Source organism: Trichoderma aggressivum, assembly GCF_033847375.1.
Source record: "Trichoderma aggressivum f. europaeum strain CBS 100526 chromosome Unknown scaffold_011, whole genome shotgun sequence".
Taxonomy (NCBI): domain Eukaryota; kingdom Fungi; phylum Ascomycota; class Sordariomycetes; order Hypocreales; family Hypocreaceae; genus Trichoderma; species Trichoderma aggressivum.
In genome coordinates, this window is record NW_026946377.1 from 22,095 (window position 1) to 38,519 (window position 16,425).

Below are 16,425 nucleotides of genomic sequence, written 5' to 3' on the forward strand. Positions count from 1 at the left end.
AGAGAGCGACCGTAACATATTGATGGTCCATTGTTTCATTTCCACGTTCTGTGCACCACGACATATTTGGTAGAGGCGTTGGACCGCATTGATTCTTATAGAGGGAAAAAAAGAAGGACAAAAGAGCGGTTGGCATTCGGAATCCCCAGTCAGCCTGGTGTATGTATTCATACATGTTACGATTATAGACGATATACCACTCATTGAGGCGGCAACAGGCAGCTCTTCTTGCTTGCCATGTCTGCGTGTGATGGTGATGCTGGTTGCCCATATTCGTTTTGATGCTGTGTGTTACTCCATACTCGTACCGCGTGGCGGATTGTACAAATGTAGTCAGACTGGCAGCATCTGCAGATGCTGTTGCCATCATCTTGACTTTGCTCGTCCACAAGTCAGTATGACGCTCGTAAAGAGCTGCTGAGCACGAGTAATTCAAGACATCACTTGCTCCGTACTTATGAAATACCTTCTTGTCTCCATTGTTCTATTGGATCTAGCGCCAGCCTCGCCCTGTGGCTAGCTGGCGGGCTCCGTGGCGCCTTGTTGAAGCTGGTTTCATGTTTCCCACGCGAGAAGACGCCAATGGAACCAATAGCGAGGCATGATTGGTGCTCCAGTAGCGTGACGAGTTGAATGGCGAATCGCAGCGGACCTGCAATTTAAACGCTTGCAGGGATCGCAAGGGGATGAGCTGGAGTTGGTGCCAAGAAATGGGCAAAGCTCCGCGATGAGGCTTGGCTTGTTGTTCCAGCTTCTCTCAATCAACAGCTCGTGCAAACAGGACCGGCTTTTTGGATGCTTCAGGCCCCAGGACAGATCCGACATGGTATTGAAATCGCCGCCGAGCAATCACCGCCATTGAGAATATTCCATTCCATTTTTGCTTCATCCCATCATCTTTTGGGAGGGCATACTGTACTCGTACTTGCATCGTTAATTAGCCTGCTCCTTGCTGGTTTCAAGGACATCTCATTTGAGGGGTGCATGTGAGGTGTGCGGAGGATGCAAGTGTGTCGCAAGCCAATGACCCCCGTCTGATGTGTATGCGGGCAAGCAAGGCATATAATCCAAGTACATCCTGGAGCCAAGCCCAAGCCTGCAGAAATTGATGTGCTATTGGCACTTAGCACTCGGCTCGGTACGACCTGTACAAGTACGTGTACGAGTAGTGGTAGGTGACAGCATTTCGTGTTCGGTAATACTTATTTAATGCTTCATGCTCCGTACGAGTGAGTACCTTGCAAAACCCCCCCATGTCCGTGGGCAAACCAGCCTGTGCGCGCAATGGGTGTGCGGCCAAATCTGCAGCCAACGAAACCAAGATACTACTGTATGTAGATGCCGCCTTGTAGAGGTCTCTTTGTCCGTGCGCCGTGGCTAAGATCTCGAGGCATCGCGTTGAATCAAGAATCTGCTAGGGAGCCTTAGATGCCGTGTTTCATGCTCGCCAGGGATCGCAGCTTTGGCCAGCAGGAGACTTGCAATCGCCATGACATGATGGCCCGGCCAGGCCTGGTCAGATGGGCTTGTGGAGAGGCGAATGGGGCCGGGGGGTCACCTAGCATCACGAATGTAGGACCTCGATTGGCGCTCCAACAAGCACTTGGGTGGCTCCCCTGAAGCCCAAGAGCTGGTGCAAGCCAGAGACGAGCGAGGACAAACGCGCAAGCTGTCGAGGCCGATGCGCGCTCCCTCTCCCTCTCCCTCCTCTGTCAACGCTTTTCTCCCAGAGTGTCGAATCCTCGCTCGCTCGCTCGCTTTCCTTTCCTTGCCATCGCCACGACCTCTTCCTTCTCCCCTGGCTTCTTCGGCGCTTGACGCTGCCGACAGTCCTTGTTGTTATTTTTTTTTTCTCGCTCGTTACCGCTGTGACATCCGTCCGAAGAGGCTGTAAGCCGCGACCCTGGCCCTGGTGATACTGTACCGCAAAAGCTTTGGGCAAGTTCACGAGCTGAGTCAAAGCGGTGTCGAAGCTCCAGCAAAACCCCCGGCCCTGTTGCCTCTCTTTCCATTTTCCTTTCTCAATCCGAGTCAAGGCAGGAGCCCGCAAACCACCTGCGATTCGCCACGATCAACTTGACCATCTTCCCCGCGTCTCGGCTGGACCAAGAAAAAAAGACACAATTACAAAATCGCCCAAAAACAATAAAAAAGAGCAACAAGCCCTTTCAAACAACGACTCATCCAATAACGCAATTGTGAGTAACGAGAATGGTTCTTCCTGGTCTCTTATCCTTTCTTCTCTCTTCCATTGGCTCCCATCACCGCCATCCTGTGCGAAAACATCGCCAATCGCCAAAACACTGTTGCTACGAGGTCGAAGCAGAGTTCAGCGACCAGGCTCATGTCTTGCTTTCATTTTTGCTTCTGCAGGGCGATCGTGGAGTGGCGTTGCGCTGGTGACGGCATTGGCCGGCTGCAAGTTGCAACAAGCTCGTTCAGCCTTGCGTGCGTCAATCTCGTTCTCTCCAGCAATGCGACAATGTCAAATGCAGAATCAGAGATGGAAGCATAGCGCAGTTTTTTGAGCGACGAGGCCTCGGGTTGCTCAAGCTTGAGCCTGGAGACAATCGCAAGATGGCACTCGTGGGCTGTCTCAATTATTACCCGCAAGCTCCCGGCCGCATGATTCTGCAGCTGTCGACTCTTTTGGCGCCCCCAACGCGTCGGCTGGCAACCAGAACCCTGACATTGTGTTTCTGAATGGATGCTAATCGCCTCCTTTTACCATCTAGTGACAAATTGCCATCGAATTGGAATCGTCTCCGCTGCAGAAGCCCCGCCTCCCCGCCTCTCTGCCTACGTAGCTGATGCATTAGACTTGCATTGGCATTTGGAAATTTGGGTATGGCATCTTTTCTCTTTCGTACCGGCAACGTCTAGCGCCTCGTGTTTGCTTTGACTTGCGCCTCTGCGACTTTCTTAGTGCGTCACTGGCGCACCAGAAACCAAGGCGGCAAACAAATCATCAAAGTCACTTTCGGATTTCTTTCTTTTCTGACCCTGGAGTTGAGCAGGAATCTCCTAAATCTTACCTCATCCAATCCGGCGTTTCAGAGGTTGATCATATCCGACCAAACGTCCGCTTCCGTCGTCATCATCGCTGCGACACAATACCCGATCTCGTTCATTGCAACAACAGATCGGCTAAGCAACGGCTCTCCCATTTCATTTTTTAACGAGCCTTATCCAGCAATCTGTCGCTGGCTAAACAATGAGTTCGCCTCGTCGTTCTTCTAGTTTCGGAATGCTTCTCAAGCGAACAAAAAGTGGTGATTTGGGCAAGGGCAATAGAAAGGCCCAAGCCGAGCCCGATCGCCAGCACCAACCCACTCCGCGAGCTGCTCCCAAGCTTCCAGAGTTTTTCAGCGGCGCCGAACAGCTTTCGAAGTCTTTCGCACCCGAATTGCAGTCGAGTTCCGTCATCCCAAGCAGCCGTTCCGGCCGCGAATCGTCCAGCCGCTCCTCTGCAGAGCCTGCTCGCGCCGTTCCCGCCAACATCCCGATCCCTCCCATTCACAGCAATGCCTTTGACCCATATGCTAGATCGGAGAGCATGACGAACCGTGGCCGTTACAGCTATGCCAGCAGCAGCGCTATGAGCACGATTAACAATCCACGGAGGATCCGCCGACGAAAGGACCCGACACCATTCAAGTAAGCCGCAGTACAGTTGCTACTTTGCTTCCCGTCTCCCTTTCATTTGATTAGACCTCAAAATCCAAGTAAACTAACCAGCCCACTAGCATTCTCATTCTAGGAAGCCAAAATGCTGGCAAAACCTCCTTTCTCGAGTTCCTCAAGACTGCCCTGGCGCTCCCACCGAAGAAGCAGGCCAAGAGGCAGGACGAAGACGTCTTCCAAATACCTACTCCGCCCGTTGGCAACTTCATCCCACACTATCTGGAGACGGAAATTGATGGCGAGCGAATCGGGCTGACCCTTTGGGATTCCGAGGGCTTGGAGAAGAACGTCGTCGACCTTCAGTTGAGAGAAATGTCGTCTTTCTTGGAGAGCAAATTTGAAGAGACCTTTGCCGAGGAAATGAAGGTTGTGCGCTCCCCGGGCGCCAAGGATACCCATATCCACGCGGCTTTCTACGTCATGGACCCTTCTCGCCTGGATCGCAACATTGCGACGGCGAAAATTGCTGCTTCGCGCAATGGCGTTCCCAACGGGAGCTATGGCCATACTCAAACACTCGGTGCTCTGGACGAAGACATCGACCTCCAAGTCCTCCGGACTCTTCAGCACAAGACAACCGTCATTCCCGTCATTTCCAAAGCAGACACCATCACCACAAAGCACATGAGTGTCCTCAGAAAGGCGGTCTGGGACAGCATCAAGACTGCAAACCTGGATCCTCTGGAGGCCCTGGGCCTGGATGAAGATAGCAGCAGTGTTATCGAAGAGGAGGCTGAGGAATCAGAGGAAGACGAAGTAGACGAAAAGCCAGCCGCATCACCGGGCCATTCGAAGAGACTCTCTACAAACTCCATCCGCAGACACAAATCTGAGGATGCCAAAGAGGAAGAAGCGCCATTCCTTCCCCTTTCCATCATCAGCCCCGATCTTTACGAGCCCGGCGTCATCGGCCGGCAGTTCCCTTGGGGATTTGCTGACCCCTACAACGAGGAGCACTGCGACTTTGTGCGCTTGAAGGAAGCTGTCTTTACCGAATGGCGTGCTGAGCTGCGCGAGGCGAGCAGAGAGCAGTGGTACGAGGGCTGGCGAACAAACAGACTCAAGCACCGTGACCTCCCCCACGCGCGATAAAGCTTCACGTGCAGCCTTGATCCCGACAGGGCCAGACCACAGCGTCTCTGTCATGACCCGTTGAGCAATTTGCAGAGAACATGTGTGGACCCTGCATTTTGTTTCAACCTTTTCTCATACCCTACCCTCCGAGGCCCCATTTACCTTAATTTCCGCTTCCGATTAGCTCGTGGCATATCCCGGCCTCACCTCCGCCTTGGGGTTCTATTTTCTTAGCGAGACAGGTCTTTTCTGTTTGTGCATGGGAGCGCCAATGTCAGATTCTTTCTTTGCATCGTCGGAAAAAAAAAAAAGCCAACATCATTTGAGAAGCCTTGATTCAGAGATGTTATAATTCCATGACTCTGGGTATACGTGATTAGGGAGAAGCTACATTTCCCTGCACTTTTCCAGAGTTGTTGTCTGTCTCTACTGCATCTTTCCCGCCCGCTCTCTTGTTCACGGCGATTGTGCTGCTCTTGACAGAGGACACAGGTTGATGGCGCGATGGAACTTTTTCTTTTTTTTTGTCTCATTTTTCTCTCTTATTTCTTGATACGCAAATGACTTTTGATTCCCCCATCATTCTTTTTTGATGTCCTTTCCCCTCCCCTTATACGACGCCTCCCAAGATTGCGCCTTTGGAGACCAAATTTGGAGCTGTGGAAACGGGCGACGACGAATGGTATTTTCTTCTCTTTTATCCCGCAGCCTGGTGCGAAGCAGTATGATCGATACCCGATGATGGGAAACCTATCCCGGTGGCTTTTTACCTTTGTTTCCTAAACCCCCTTTTTGTATCGTTAGCTTTAACAACAAAAGAAAAAAGAGCAAATGCCCCTGGATAGGTATCTATGAGTATGCGCGGAAAATTGCTTGGACAGATGTAGAGTAGGATGAAAGAGAGGTTTTTTCTTCTTTTGTAGAGTCCTTTTTGAATTGGAACTTGACCACCTTTTTTCTTTTTCCTTTTTTTCTTTTACGTATGTTTTGGCCTCTCTGAAGGGTGTGTTGGTTTTTATGACGTGCTGTGATGGAGTTGCCTTGATGTTTTTCGGCGGTTTGGTATTCAACACGAACCTAGTCGATCTTGTAACATACAATACTTGACGAGGCAGATAGGTAAGCATCAAGGTCTGAAGCTGTCGCATCCAGTTACCAACTAAGAAAATAATACTAATAAAAGATGCCATAACTATCAACAGGTACCGTGATATGAGATATGTAAACTAAGAAAACTGGCAAAGTTTTGTTTCCTAAACCCATGGATCTTCATGTTCCTTGATTCAGATGACACCGCTGTAGAACCCCGATAAAAATAGTGAAGTGGTCGTTGGCCATCGAAACATAGCAAAATTGTATAAACAACTAACCCACGCACCAAACTTTTAACCTTGCAGCCAGGACATGTCGGCCTTTGTGTTCGTAGGCCTGCCGTTCCTGTCTACATCACGCTCCCGCCTGGCATGATTCTTGCCCAACTTCTGCAGCCGGTCGATTTCCTTCTTGCTCAGCGTGACCTGGTCGAATCCCCGCGGCAGAATCGCGTCAGATATGAGGAAGTCGACCTTCATGTTGCGAGCCCTGTCGCGGTAGGCTTGCGCGTTCCGGGGAAGCTCAAAAAGTTGGCTGTCTTCCCTTTCAATATTGGCCCAGCCGGCGGCACGGCGGGCGACGAGGTCAATCAATGTGGCAGAATCGTGTTCGCTCCAGACGAATCGTCTTTTAAGAGACTTGGGCTGGCTCAGTCGCGCATTCATGCGAGCCTGATCCTTGATCCGCTGGATGGCGGCAAAGTCTGGCGAGGCAGACAGAGGGATGGACGGAGGCGACCGCGCAGTGGAGGTGCTAGCCGTAGGGCGGCGATATTCCACTTGCTGTTCTTGGCTCCGGTACACAGGGGCAGCTGAGGAAGCCGTCTTACTCCTTTTAATAGACCTCTGTTCCTCTTGTGCATCGTTGTATCTGCCATCGTCGCGTTCCGTCGGCAATTTTCGAGGCCGATGTACAACGCTGGACGGGGCAGTTGCCTTGCCCCCTCTAACAGGCCTGGAGTCCACTTCAAAGTCGTCATCTTCTTCTTCCTCTCCATCTTCCTCTCCCTCCTCTTCATAAGTCTCTTCTTCTTCTTCTTCTTCTTCTTCTTCTTGATTGTCATCAGAGTCGCCGACCTCACTAAGATCTTCGCTTTGCTGATATGTTCGCTTGCGCGAGGACCCCGAGTGTGGCGGTTGGGCAAAAGATACGCCACCGAGTAGACCGATTAGCTTTCTGCCCATGAATAAGGAGCTGCTAGAAACGAGTATCAGCGATCAAAGGGGGGAGAAATGGTGGAACATATTGGGGCTTACTCTCTATCTCGGCTTTTGAACCGTTGTGGCGGCGGCTCTGGCTGGGAGATGTTCAGATCCTGGGAAGATCCGTCAAAGGAGTCGTGGTCAGGATAACTATTCTCGTCGCTGAGGGGTGGCAGATCTGGATATGTCTCTTCGCGGGCGGCTCTCTTGTCTGCCTTTCGAGTCCTGTCCTGTCGAGCTTGCTGCTCCTTCTCGATGCGAGCTCTTTCTTGCTCTTGAGCGTGTTTCTCTCTCTCGTGAACTTGTTTTGCTGCTTCTCGCGCGCGTTTCTCTCGATCTTGAGCTTTTCGGGCAGCTTCCCGAGCCCGTTGCTCCCTCTCCCGAGCTTGCTGTGCTTCTTCTCGAGCCCTGAGTTCTTCTTCCTTGGCTCTTCGCTGCTGCTCTCGAGCCCCATGTTCGTCCTCAAGAGCTTGTTGCGCTTCCTCTCGAGCCTTTCGCTGCTCTCGGAACAGCCGTTGCTCTTCGGCGCGCCATTGCTCACGCAGCCTCTCTTTCTCCATGGCGACTTTCTCTTGCTCTGCCCTGTTCAACAAATGCGAAATTGTTGAATATCTGTCCATGAGCCATTCTTTGAGGTCGTTGAGCGTCTCTTTGAGGGAATACTGAGCTCGGATGCTGGGCAGATCCACGGGAGTCCTAATCCCTCTCTTGCCGCCATCAGACATTATCTTCCACATGTTGGAGACTCTTTGCGAACAAACGTCTACCAGTGACTGCTGATCGAGGTCCGCCAGGGGCTTGTAAGGGCCCTTGCTAAAAAGACTGCCATAGTCGCCGGGGGCATCTGGGGCGTTCATGTTGCAAAACGCGTGGCCCAGCATGCCGCGCAGGTCGGTGGCCTGGGGTGACCTTGCTATGCTCTCGATGGCTCTCTGGGTGCGGATTTCAAGAGACATTGACCTGTACTGCGTTTCTTCAGCGGCGAAATGCAGAGGAAAGAGGGTGTCTACGGCCTCGAGAAAAGGCACAGGGTTGTCTCCCTCAGACTCGATGCTTTCTATTTGCATGAGGGCGGTGGCAATGTTTGCCAGCTTGATAGAAAGCGGAATGGTTGCATTCTCCGTCTCCGGGATGTCCTCTCCCGCCTTGTCCACCCAGTCCCAGTCGAGAAAAGGGGATGCCTGGTGAGAAGGCTGGAAAATGCTGCGAGACGCCCTGAATAACTGCAGTTTCATGAGGAGCACCTTTTCGTAAGACGGCCGTGACTTGTTCTGCAACTGGCCGATGAGGTTTTTGGCGTCCCGAGCTAAAGAAGGAGCGGCCTCGAGCTTGATCTCATTCTCGGCCTCTTCGACATCACGTTGGACCATTTCTTCTTCCAGCAGCTGAGCCGCGGATTTGGGCTCTGGGGCAACGCTTTCGTCGTCGTCGTCGTCGTACTCGTCGTCAGTGTTGTCCCTCCTAGGGTTTGTCGCTATACTACTGACGCTGAGATGACGAGGAGCGCCACGACGCGGCTTTGGATCAAACACAATGGAACCTTTGCGTGGCACAGACGTTAGACCCTTTGGAGGTTCTATGCTTGGTAGCACAGGGGACGAATGTGATGGGGTTGCCGGCGGCGGAAGTGGGCGAGATGGGAGAGAAGAGGGAGGAGGAGCAGGAGCAGGAGGAGGAGGGAGGAGGAGAGAAGTCGTCGGTCTTGTAGGCGAGGAGCTTGGAGGAGGGCTAGGGGAGGAACTAGATTCCCTGACGGCGGCTTCGTTCCCACGCTGCTTAGTCGCTCGAGGTGGGTTTCTCCTGGGCTGTGGTGGAGGAGAGGAGGATGGCGCAGGCTCGACGGCCTTTTTGGACCGCCGGGTCTGCATCTTGGGCTAGCTGCAATGAGATCTGACACGACGCAAAGCGGGACAAGTGCCGGACAGCGGAGCAGAGGCCGTGGATCAGAACAAGAGACGAAGAGAGAGAGAGAGAAGGAGAGGATAAAACACTGATAATAATAATGGAAGCTAGGAAATACAAATGGACACGACACACGGCTCCCGCGACAGACCAGCACCGGACTGATGATCTCGGCCGTCAAAGAGAATTAGCGGCTCTCTTTGATTAGATGCTTTGTTTGTTCCGAGGCAGCGTCTGCTCTGTTTGTATTGCGCAACAACGCGATGGACGTCCAACCCTAACGTTAGACCTAACCCTATCCCTCTAAAAAGTCGGGATTTGTCCCCTGCGCGCCACGATGCGCTAGGCCGGTTGCGGCGACGCCTGACCTCCGCGCTGGGGGCAGCTCCACAGTGGAGGAGGGACAATGAGAAGCTAGAACTGGAAGCTTTCCTTGTTCAACGTGCCTGGACTGGAGCACAGATAACCAAGCTGGCCTATCACGAGCATCGAATGCAGTGTGTTGGCTTGTTTTTCTCTCTCCTTCTCCTTCTCTCTCTCTTTCTCTTTCTTTAAGCGGATTGAGGCGTCAGGTTTCAGCATGGGACAATGCGCAATCACGGCGTAAAAGCTGTTGGTTGGGCCTGTGCGACTGTGTACTTGTACTCGTAAGATTGCGGAACTGTGAACCGGCCAAGTACTGTGTACGAGTACCTACGCCGCGAGTAGCACCCTGGCAGGACGGGACATGGGTTGGAAGACGTTGCCAGATTCACAGAGCTGAGAAGCAAGCGAGGTATCGGGTACTAGCAGCATGAACCAGAAAAATTACTCAAAAGTGCACAAGGCAGATAGATGGCTGAAGCTTCTCGGCTGAGAGAGACCCAAAGTACGAGTAAGACACGCTTTCTAAACTGGGCTATGGAATCTATTCAAGTGTGGAGTACAGTACAGCTTTATGTTGCGTTGCCTTTGTACTCGCATCGTCTACTGTATCAGGCCGAGGAGAGAGAAAAATAACTCGCCATGAATAAAAAGCACAGGAAATCTCTGCATGACAAAGGGACTGGACTAGAGCTGGCGGCGTCTGTTCTGTTCGGTCAGACTGGCCGAGACAAAGCCCGGAGAGTTTCCTGGCCATTGTACTCGTAGTTGGGCAAGCCGTGAGCCCCACTGGACCGAGAGGCAGACAAGCAGAGTAACTACTCGTAATACCGCAAGTACGGGTACGGTATGCACTTGGTGGCGTACAGAGACGGAGCCAGAGGTCATGGCATGATCATTAATGACGACGGGCAGGCATGATCTGGTTGGACCGGCTCTCATCGTCGACTCATACGTGCTGTATGTAGCTCCTCGGCCTCAGTTGCTCTTCTTCTGGGCCGTGATGGCGGCCGACACATGTCTGTCCGGGCCAAACATGCCTGAGAGATACGCAATACGCGTAAAGGCGAGAAACAGCTGTAGAATAAAAAAAAAAACGCACGATTAGCTGCAATGCCAACAAATGCAGTACTAAATGCAGCAGCACTGCTACTCAAGCGGCAGTTGAAGTCTGCCCGGTCTCGGTTGCCCGGTCTCGTCTCGAATGCCTGAACATGGTGGATAAGATGTGGACAAGCAGTGGAGGCACTGGCTTGATGGAGACCAAAGACAAGAGAGCCAAACCGGGAGTCAAACTCAAAGTCAAAGTCAAGAGAGGGGAAATGTGCGTACCGTGGCGCCGAGATTCCCCCAGGCCATGGCGTTCCACCCAGAGACGTCCATGAACCTGTCCGAGCCTAGGCCGTGAACTGTGAATCCAACGTGGCCGGCATCAGCAATCAAGAGGGCGACGAGATAGCTGCGGACGACCCTGGCCTCGGACGTTGTCCAGAACAGGGCCAAGCCCACAAGGCACATCCCAAGATACATGTTGCCCAGCTGATGGGCCATGACGATGCTATTGTCCGAGGCAACCAGAGGCTTGTCCTGGGGGATCTGCTGTGCCACGAACCATGCCGGGTCGTATACGGCGCCGGCGAAGCCTGCCACGCTGTGATTTGCTCAGGCCCAGGTTAGCCGTTACTCGTACTGTACAGTTACGAAGTGATACATAGTCTCTCTCTCGCTTGCCGTCCTCGTCCTCGCTGCAGTGGGTGGCCTTGACGACTTTGTGTGGGTTTTCTTGGGCAGAGGAGCAGTGATTGGGCTTTGCTGCCACCCTCCCAAACCTCGTGAACCCCATATTTTATGCATACAAAGCAGAAGCTTAGGATGGGAGAAGAGGGAGAGATGGAGAGATGGAGAGATGGAGAGATGGAGAAAAGCTGAGAAACCGAGTGGTGGGCTGTCTTAAGTTGCCACGATTGGGCAAGCGATGCAATAAGGCAAGGTAGTCATACAGCAAGTGGGCTGGGCTTACAGCGACAAGGGCTCGAGGACCGTGAAGACGAGGCGGGGGAACGGCGGCAGAGAGGCGGCCATCATGTGCTTGTGCGTTGTGCGTCTGGAAAATGAGGGGGGGGGAGAAGAAGAAGAAGAAGAAGAAGAAGGGGAAGAAGGGGAAGAGATGGAGCTGGAGACGGAAATGAAGATGGGGATGGGATGACGAGTGGTGTGAGTGTGAGTGTGAGCCGGACGATGAGAGGCGAGAGGGAAGTGAGAAGCCAAGTGACCAAGTGAAAAAATCGGAGGCGTGGAGACGTTGAATATGCAGCAAACCACTGCGACAATTGGTGACGATGTTTGGGCTGTTTTGCGACGACGATTGGATGTTTCCGTTTCCGTCCAACCCAAACAAACAGCAGCCCCTCGTAGATTGTGAGCGTATGGTAGACTTGATGCTGCAGGTTCCTCTTTGGGCTCGAGATGCAGCTCGTGATACGGGGAAAGGAAATCAACCACTACAGAAAAAAACCTTGAACCCTCGGGCAGCTCCCGGTTAGGTATCGATCGAGCAGGATCTACTCGTACGTACACACTCAAGAGACACACTCAGAGAGAGCAGAGGCCCTGCGGTGAAATTCAGCTGAGACTTGGCCCGTCAATTCCAGCTGTTGCCATGGCGCTGACGACCACTGCGACTCGTACCGGTACCTGAGCGCCCTTCTTCGCTGGGGTGCCTTTGCCATGTAAGACACTGCCGGTGCGGTACTGGGTACGGCGGGGCATGATACCGTAGTGCCGAGCGTCAGTCAGCTGCAGCCGCAAACGTACGATGCGGAGGAACAATTTGAAGTGAGAGGGCAGTCGAATTCGGCATAATTCGGGGGGTGATGATTCTGGACAATGCCTGAGCGAACCAACGTGGACGGTATTGGGACCAAACTTGCTTGCTTGCAGCTGCACGCGACCATTTTTTTACCCAATTTCTACCTATTCTGTATCTTTTTTTTTTTTTTTGGTCGAAACGCTGCTTGACGTTGCATTGACACACTCAGTGCTAGCAAATGACTGCCAAATAAAGGTACCTTGGTGCTACCTCCTACCATGAGCAAAGTTCAATTCGGGTATACGGAGCAACGGGAGGTTAGAGGTAGACGTGGACATTAGAGATTATTACCAATGCCGAGACAAGCTACTACTAAGGTATCTAAGGTACACGGTACAGTAGCGGCCTACCTTTGACGTCACATTCAGCCTGTACCAAGTACGCGACGTTTTTTGCTTTTTTTTTTTTTTTTTTTTTTTTTTTTGCCTTTCCCCCCCTCTCCCTCTTTTTCTCTCTCTCTTTTCCAAATCAATCACCCTGTTGCCGGCTGACGCTTGAGGTTAGTACAGTAGCAGAGCCACCAACTACATGTACCTAGGCCGCCTGTAACTGTGCGCTGTGCTCTGGCCCCCCCGGAGGACGCGCCGCCGTGCCTTGCATCTAAAGCCGAGCTCTGCTTCTGCTTCCGCTTGATTTGTCGGGCTTTGCTGGTTCCTTTTCTCCTCGCCTTCTTTTCGTTTCTCTGTCCGTCTTTTCCCCCCTTCCTTTTGCTTGTGCTTCTCACCCGCTGCTACTACCTACTAGGTACCTAATCAATCGTTACTCCCCGTGCTGTGGCGCCTGTCTCGGCTTCGTCTCCCCGAGGCACTAAACCACATTTCGCGAGTTCGATTCCATCCATGCCTCGCCCAAGCAGCCAAACGTGAGCGCTTCACGTGCTGCCACCACTCCAGCTTTCTCTTCAGCTCTCCCTCTCTCTCCCTTGTGCTATTCGATGCCCTATTCCCAACCAATCCCCTTTCATGATCCCTCCCGTCCTCCCTCTCCCTCCAAATTGGTCTCCAGCCGCAGCAGCACCAGTGGCATTGCATTAGCAGGGCTGCCTGCACCCGGACAAGCAAAACGCGGAATTCCAGCTCCTCGTTCGCCAACTAAGACAACCTGAACCCAAGGAGGGACATGTCGAGGCCTCACTGTGCAGAAGTGCGGCAGAGCAGAGCATAGGCACATCCGGTCACTTTCTCTCTCCCTCTCTCCCTCTCTACCATCTTCTCTCGCTCTTACACACTCTTACACACTCTTTTAACCAACTCACACTCTTTTCTTCATCCTCTCCCTCTCCTTCGTTTCCCATCATCCTCTCTTCCATCCAACATCCCCCCCCTCTCCCCCCCCTTGGTCGCTCTTTGATCCGTCTTGACCCAAATCTCGAATACCCTCGCTCACGTGTGCCTCTCCGTCGACCCGGCTACTTGCTATTACTACCTACTTTATTACATCGTCAATTCATTCCTCGAGATTCACCACTGCGGATAACTCGCCATGGCTACCATTGAGCCGCGTCTGATCCACCTCTTGAACGACGATCCGCCGACAATCCCGGAGCTCCCCAACACAGACCTGCTCCCGCCGCCATCGCTGCCCACCTTACAGCTGCCGCCCTTGTCCGGGGCTCGCGATGGGCCTCTGCCGCCGCTGCAGCTCGAGGGCCTTCGAGCAGACAGGTTCTTCGGCAGTGCTGGCCGGAATGCCGCCGTTTCCGGTCCCAGCAGCGGAGCTCCGTTGGCATCGCCATTCATCGGAGATCAGTCGAATGCCTACTCAGATTACAGGAGAGACAACGACTTCTCCAAAGAAGGCAAATATGCCGGGAGCTCGGCCCTGTATCCGCTGAGGCTTCTGTTGAGCGAGGTCAATATGCCGCTGATACCCACGCCGCCAGCTCCTTCATTCACTAGCATTCTCAACGACGGTCCGGACTTTCAAGATGATGCTCCCTCATCTACGTCTAACTCAACGTCTACATCCACATCCACATCCACAACTGCAAACACAACCGCAAACACAACCGCAGACACAACCGCAGACACAACCGTAGACACAACCGCAGACACAAACACAAGTACTTTTACGTCTACATCCGCCTCTACATCCACGTCAGAGGCCTCCTCTTCGTCATCTGCTGCATCATCATCATCATCTTCTTCTTCAAATATTACAGCTGCAACACCCGTACCTGAGGATCCCCCTTCCTCTTCCAACAAGAAGCGACCAGCGATCCATATCAAGGATGATTTCGTGCAGCTACCACAGCCCGCGAAGAAGCCAAAGGCGCACCAGGCTCCCTTCATGCCACCCATCATCAACGGTCTTCTTGAGCCACCGCCCCATGTGGCTCTCTTCCCGCCCATTGAATCCAGCGCCTTTGACGACACCGATGCTGGTCAGAGCAAGCTCCTCCATGAGCTCAGCTACAGCCCTCCAGGCCCCCGCCTGTCTCCGGAGCCAGACCAGCCTGTGGCCAAACCAAGAGCAACAAGAAAGCGTTCAAGCAAGCCAAGGCGGAAATGGACAGAAGAGGAGACGAACCACCTGCTCAAAGGGGTCGATCGCCATGGCGTGGGGAAATGGACCAACATCTTGGATGACCCTGATTACACATTCAATTCGCGCTCTGCCGGCGATCTCAAGGACCGCTTCCGTACTTGCTGTCCCGAAGAGATGCGTGTAAAGGAGGTTGATGAAGTCAAGGCTCGCGCCCGACGACGGCAGCTCAGGAGTAAGCCGAGGCCCAAGTCGCTTTCGCCAAAGAAGAGTCCCGGCAAGACAGTCCAAGAGACCCAAGAGACTCTTCTGGCTGAAGGCGGGCCTCTGTCGGGCAAGGACCCGGCCGCCTCTATCCCCTTCGAGTTTGATGATATGCCCATCAAGAGGAGTCGTGCTCATCGGATGAAAGTGTCGGACCTTGCGGGGCTCGGCATCACGGGACCTTTCAGAAGGGCCCGTAGGCGGGAGAGAACTGCCTTTTCCAATCGAGACGACCAAGAGATTCTGCAAGGCCTTGAAAAGTATGGCGCGTCTTGGTCCAAGATCCAGCGCGATGAGCGTTTTCACCTTGGCACACGGCAGCCCACGGACCTTCGAGACCGGGTGCGGAACAAATTCCCCTACATCTTCCAGCGCATTGAAAAGGGTGTTTTCCAACCCAAAGATGTCAGCGTTACAAACATTCTCGAGCCAATGGTCAGCACCACCATTGTCGGCTCATTCAAGTCTGCCCCTGCTCCGCCACTTGCGTTGAAGCCCAACCCTGCAAAAGCCTCGCAGGAAGAGTTACCAAAGTGGCCGTTCCTGACGGCTGGCTCGGCGGAGCAGCTTCAACAACCGACCCGTGACACTGATGAGTCTGTCTCTTCAGCAGCAGGTGGCGAGATGGACATTTCCAGGCTTTTACTGGACGATGCCCAGTTGGCACCTGCGCTCTCCTAGAAGAAAAAAAGAACAAGAAAAAGATGGGGATACAGAAAAAAAAGAAAGAAAAAACAAGAGCCATCACAACTCACATCGCTGCTATATCGGACTACCGAAACCACGCACAAACACTGGATCGTCTCGCACGATGAGACTCAGGCTCAAGCGCGCTCAGCGTCATCCGATTACATCTCTCTTCCCTACTCTTCCTTTTACAATCCATCTTTGCATACTCCTAATTATCACAATGCCACGATACATTGATTGTATTGTCCATGATACCATCATCTTTCCTTTGTAACAAGCCTTTGAGACTTGATAATAACTTGAGGCGCTGCTATGTAAGCTCGCCAATAGAAGAGGAACTGGCAAGGATCATAATACCCCCCATATTAATGTTGCACATGATGGGATGAGAATAATAGCAAGCAAAATTTGATTTAATTGAATTTTTAATTTCCGTCACACTTGACGGCACCAAGCCATCATCGTTATTCCACCTGATAGGTACTAACTCTTCGAGTTCATCTTGTGAGGTTCGTATTGTGGAGTATTGGGGAGCGGCTGTTATCTTCCGCTATTGCTTATCGTAAAAGAATGGGGCGCCGGAAAAACAATGGCACTGTGGGGAAGTTCTCTCACGTGATTTACTTCCGCATCTGTCTGCCTGTTTTGGTAATCACGGTCAGCCTTAGGGCAAGAAAGCCCCCACAATTTGGCGCGCTCACGAAGCGAGAAGAGAAAAAAAAAAGGTGTGCCGTCAATTTACGTTTCTGTTTCTTGATCCACGCCCAACCTTTCCGTCGTTTTCATCACCGTCGAGAAAAC

General features: G+C 52.6%; 4 protein-coding genes across 4 annotated transcripts; 2 read left to right on the forward strand and 2 right to left on the reverse strand.

The window, feature by feature from the left end:
- Positions 1 to 3,214: 3,214 nt before the first annotated feature.
- Triagg1_3662 (uncharacterized protein) lies at positions 3,215 to 4,776 on the forward strand (the record flags this gene model as incomplete). Its single annotated transcript, XM_062897979.1, has 2 exons — positions 3,215 to 3,657; positions 3,747 to 4,776. The coding sequence occupies 2 exons, from the start codon at positions 3,215 to 3,217 to the stop codon at positions 4,774 to 4,776; spliced, it is 1,473 nt and encodes a 490-aa protein (XP_062757165.1).
- A 1,367-nt stretch (positions 4,777 to 6,143) lies between these two features.
- Triagg1_3663 (uncharacterized protein) lies at positions 6,144 to 8,920 on the reverse strand (the record flags this gene model as incomplete). The annotated part of the gene is made up of 2 exons (XM_062897980.1): positions 6,144 to 7,044; positions 7,107 to 8,920. The coding sequence occupies 2 exons, from the start codon at positions 8,918 to 8,920 to the stop codon at positions 6,144 to 6,146; spliced, it is 2,715 nt and encodes a 904-aa protein (XP_062757166.1).
- A 1,375-nt stretch (positions 8,921 to 10,295) lies between these two features.
- Positions 10,296 to 11,402, reverse strand: Triagg1_3664 (uncharacterized protein; the record flags this gene model as incomplete). The annotated part of the gene is made up of 3 exons (XM_062897981.1): positions 10,296 to 10,394; positions 10,650 to 10,968; positions 11,338 to 11,402. The coding sequence occupies 3 exons, from the start codon at positions 11,400 to 11,402 to the stop codon at positions 10,296 to 10,298; spliced, it is 483 nt and encodes a 160-aa protein (XP_062757167.1).
- Positions 11,403 to 13,668: 2,266 nt separating this feature from the next.
- Positions 13,669 to 15,615, forward strand: Triagg1_3665 (uncharacterized protein; the record flags this gene model as incomplete). The annotated part of the gene is made up of 1 exon (XM_062897982.1): positions 13,669 to 15,615. One exon carries the CDS (start codon positions 13,669 to 13,671, stop codon positions 15,613 to 15,615), a length of 1,947 nt encoding a protein of 648 aa, XP_062757168.1.
- Positions 15,616 to 16,425: the final 810 nt, after the last annotated feature.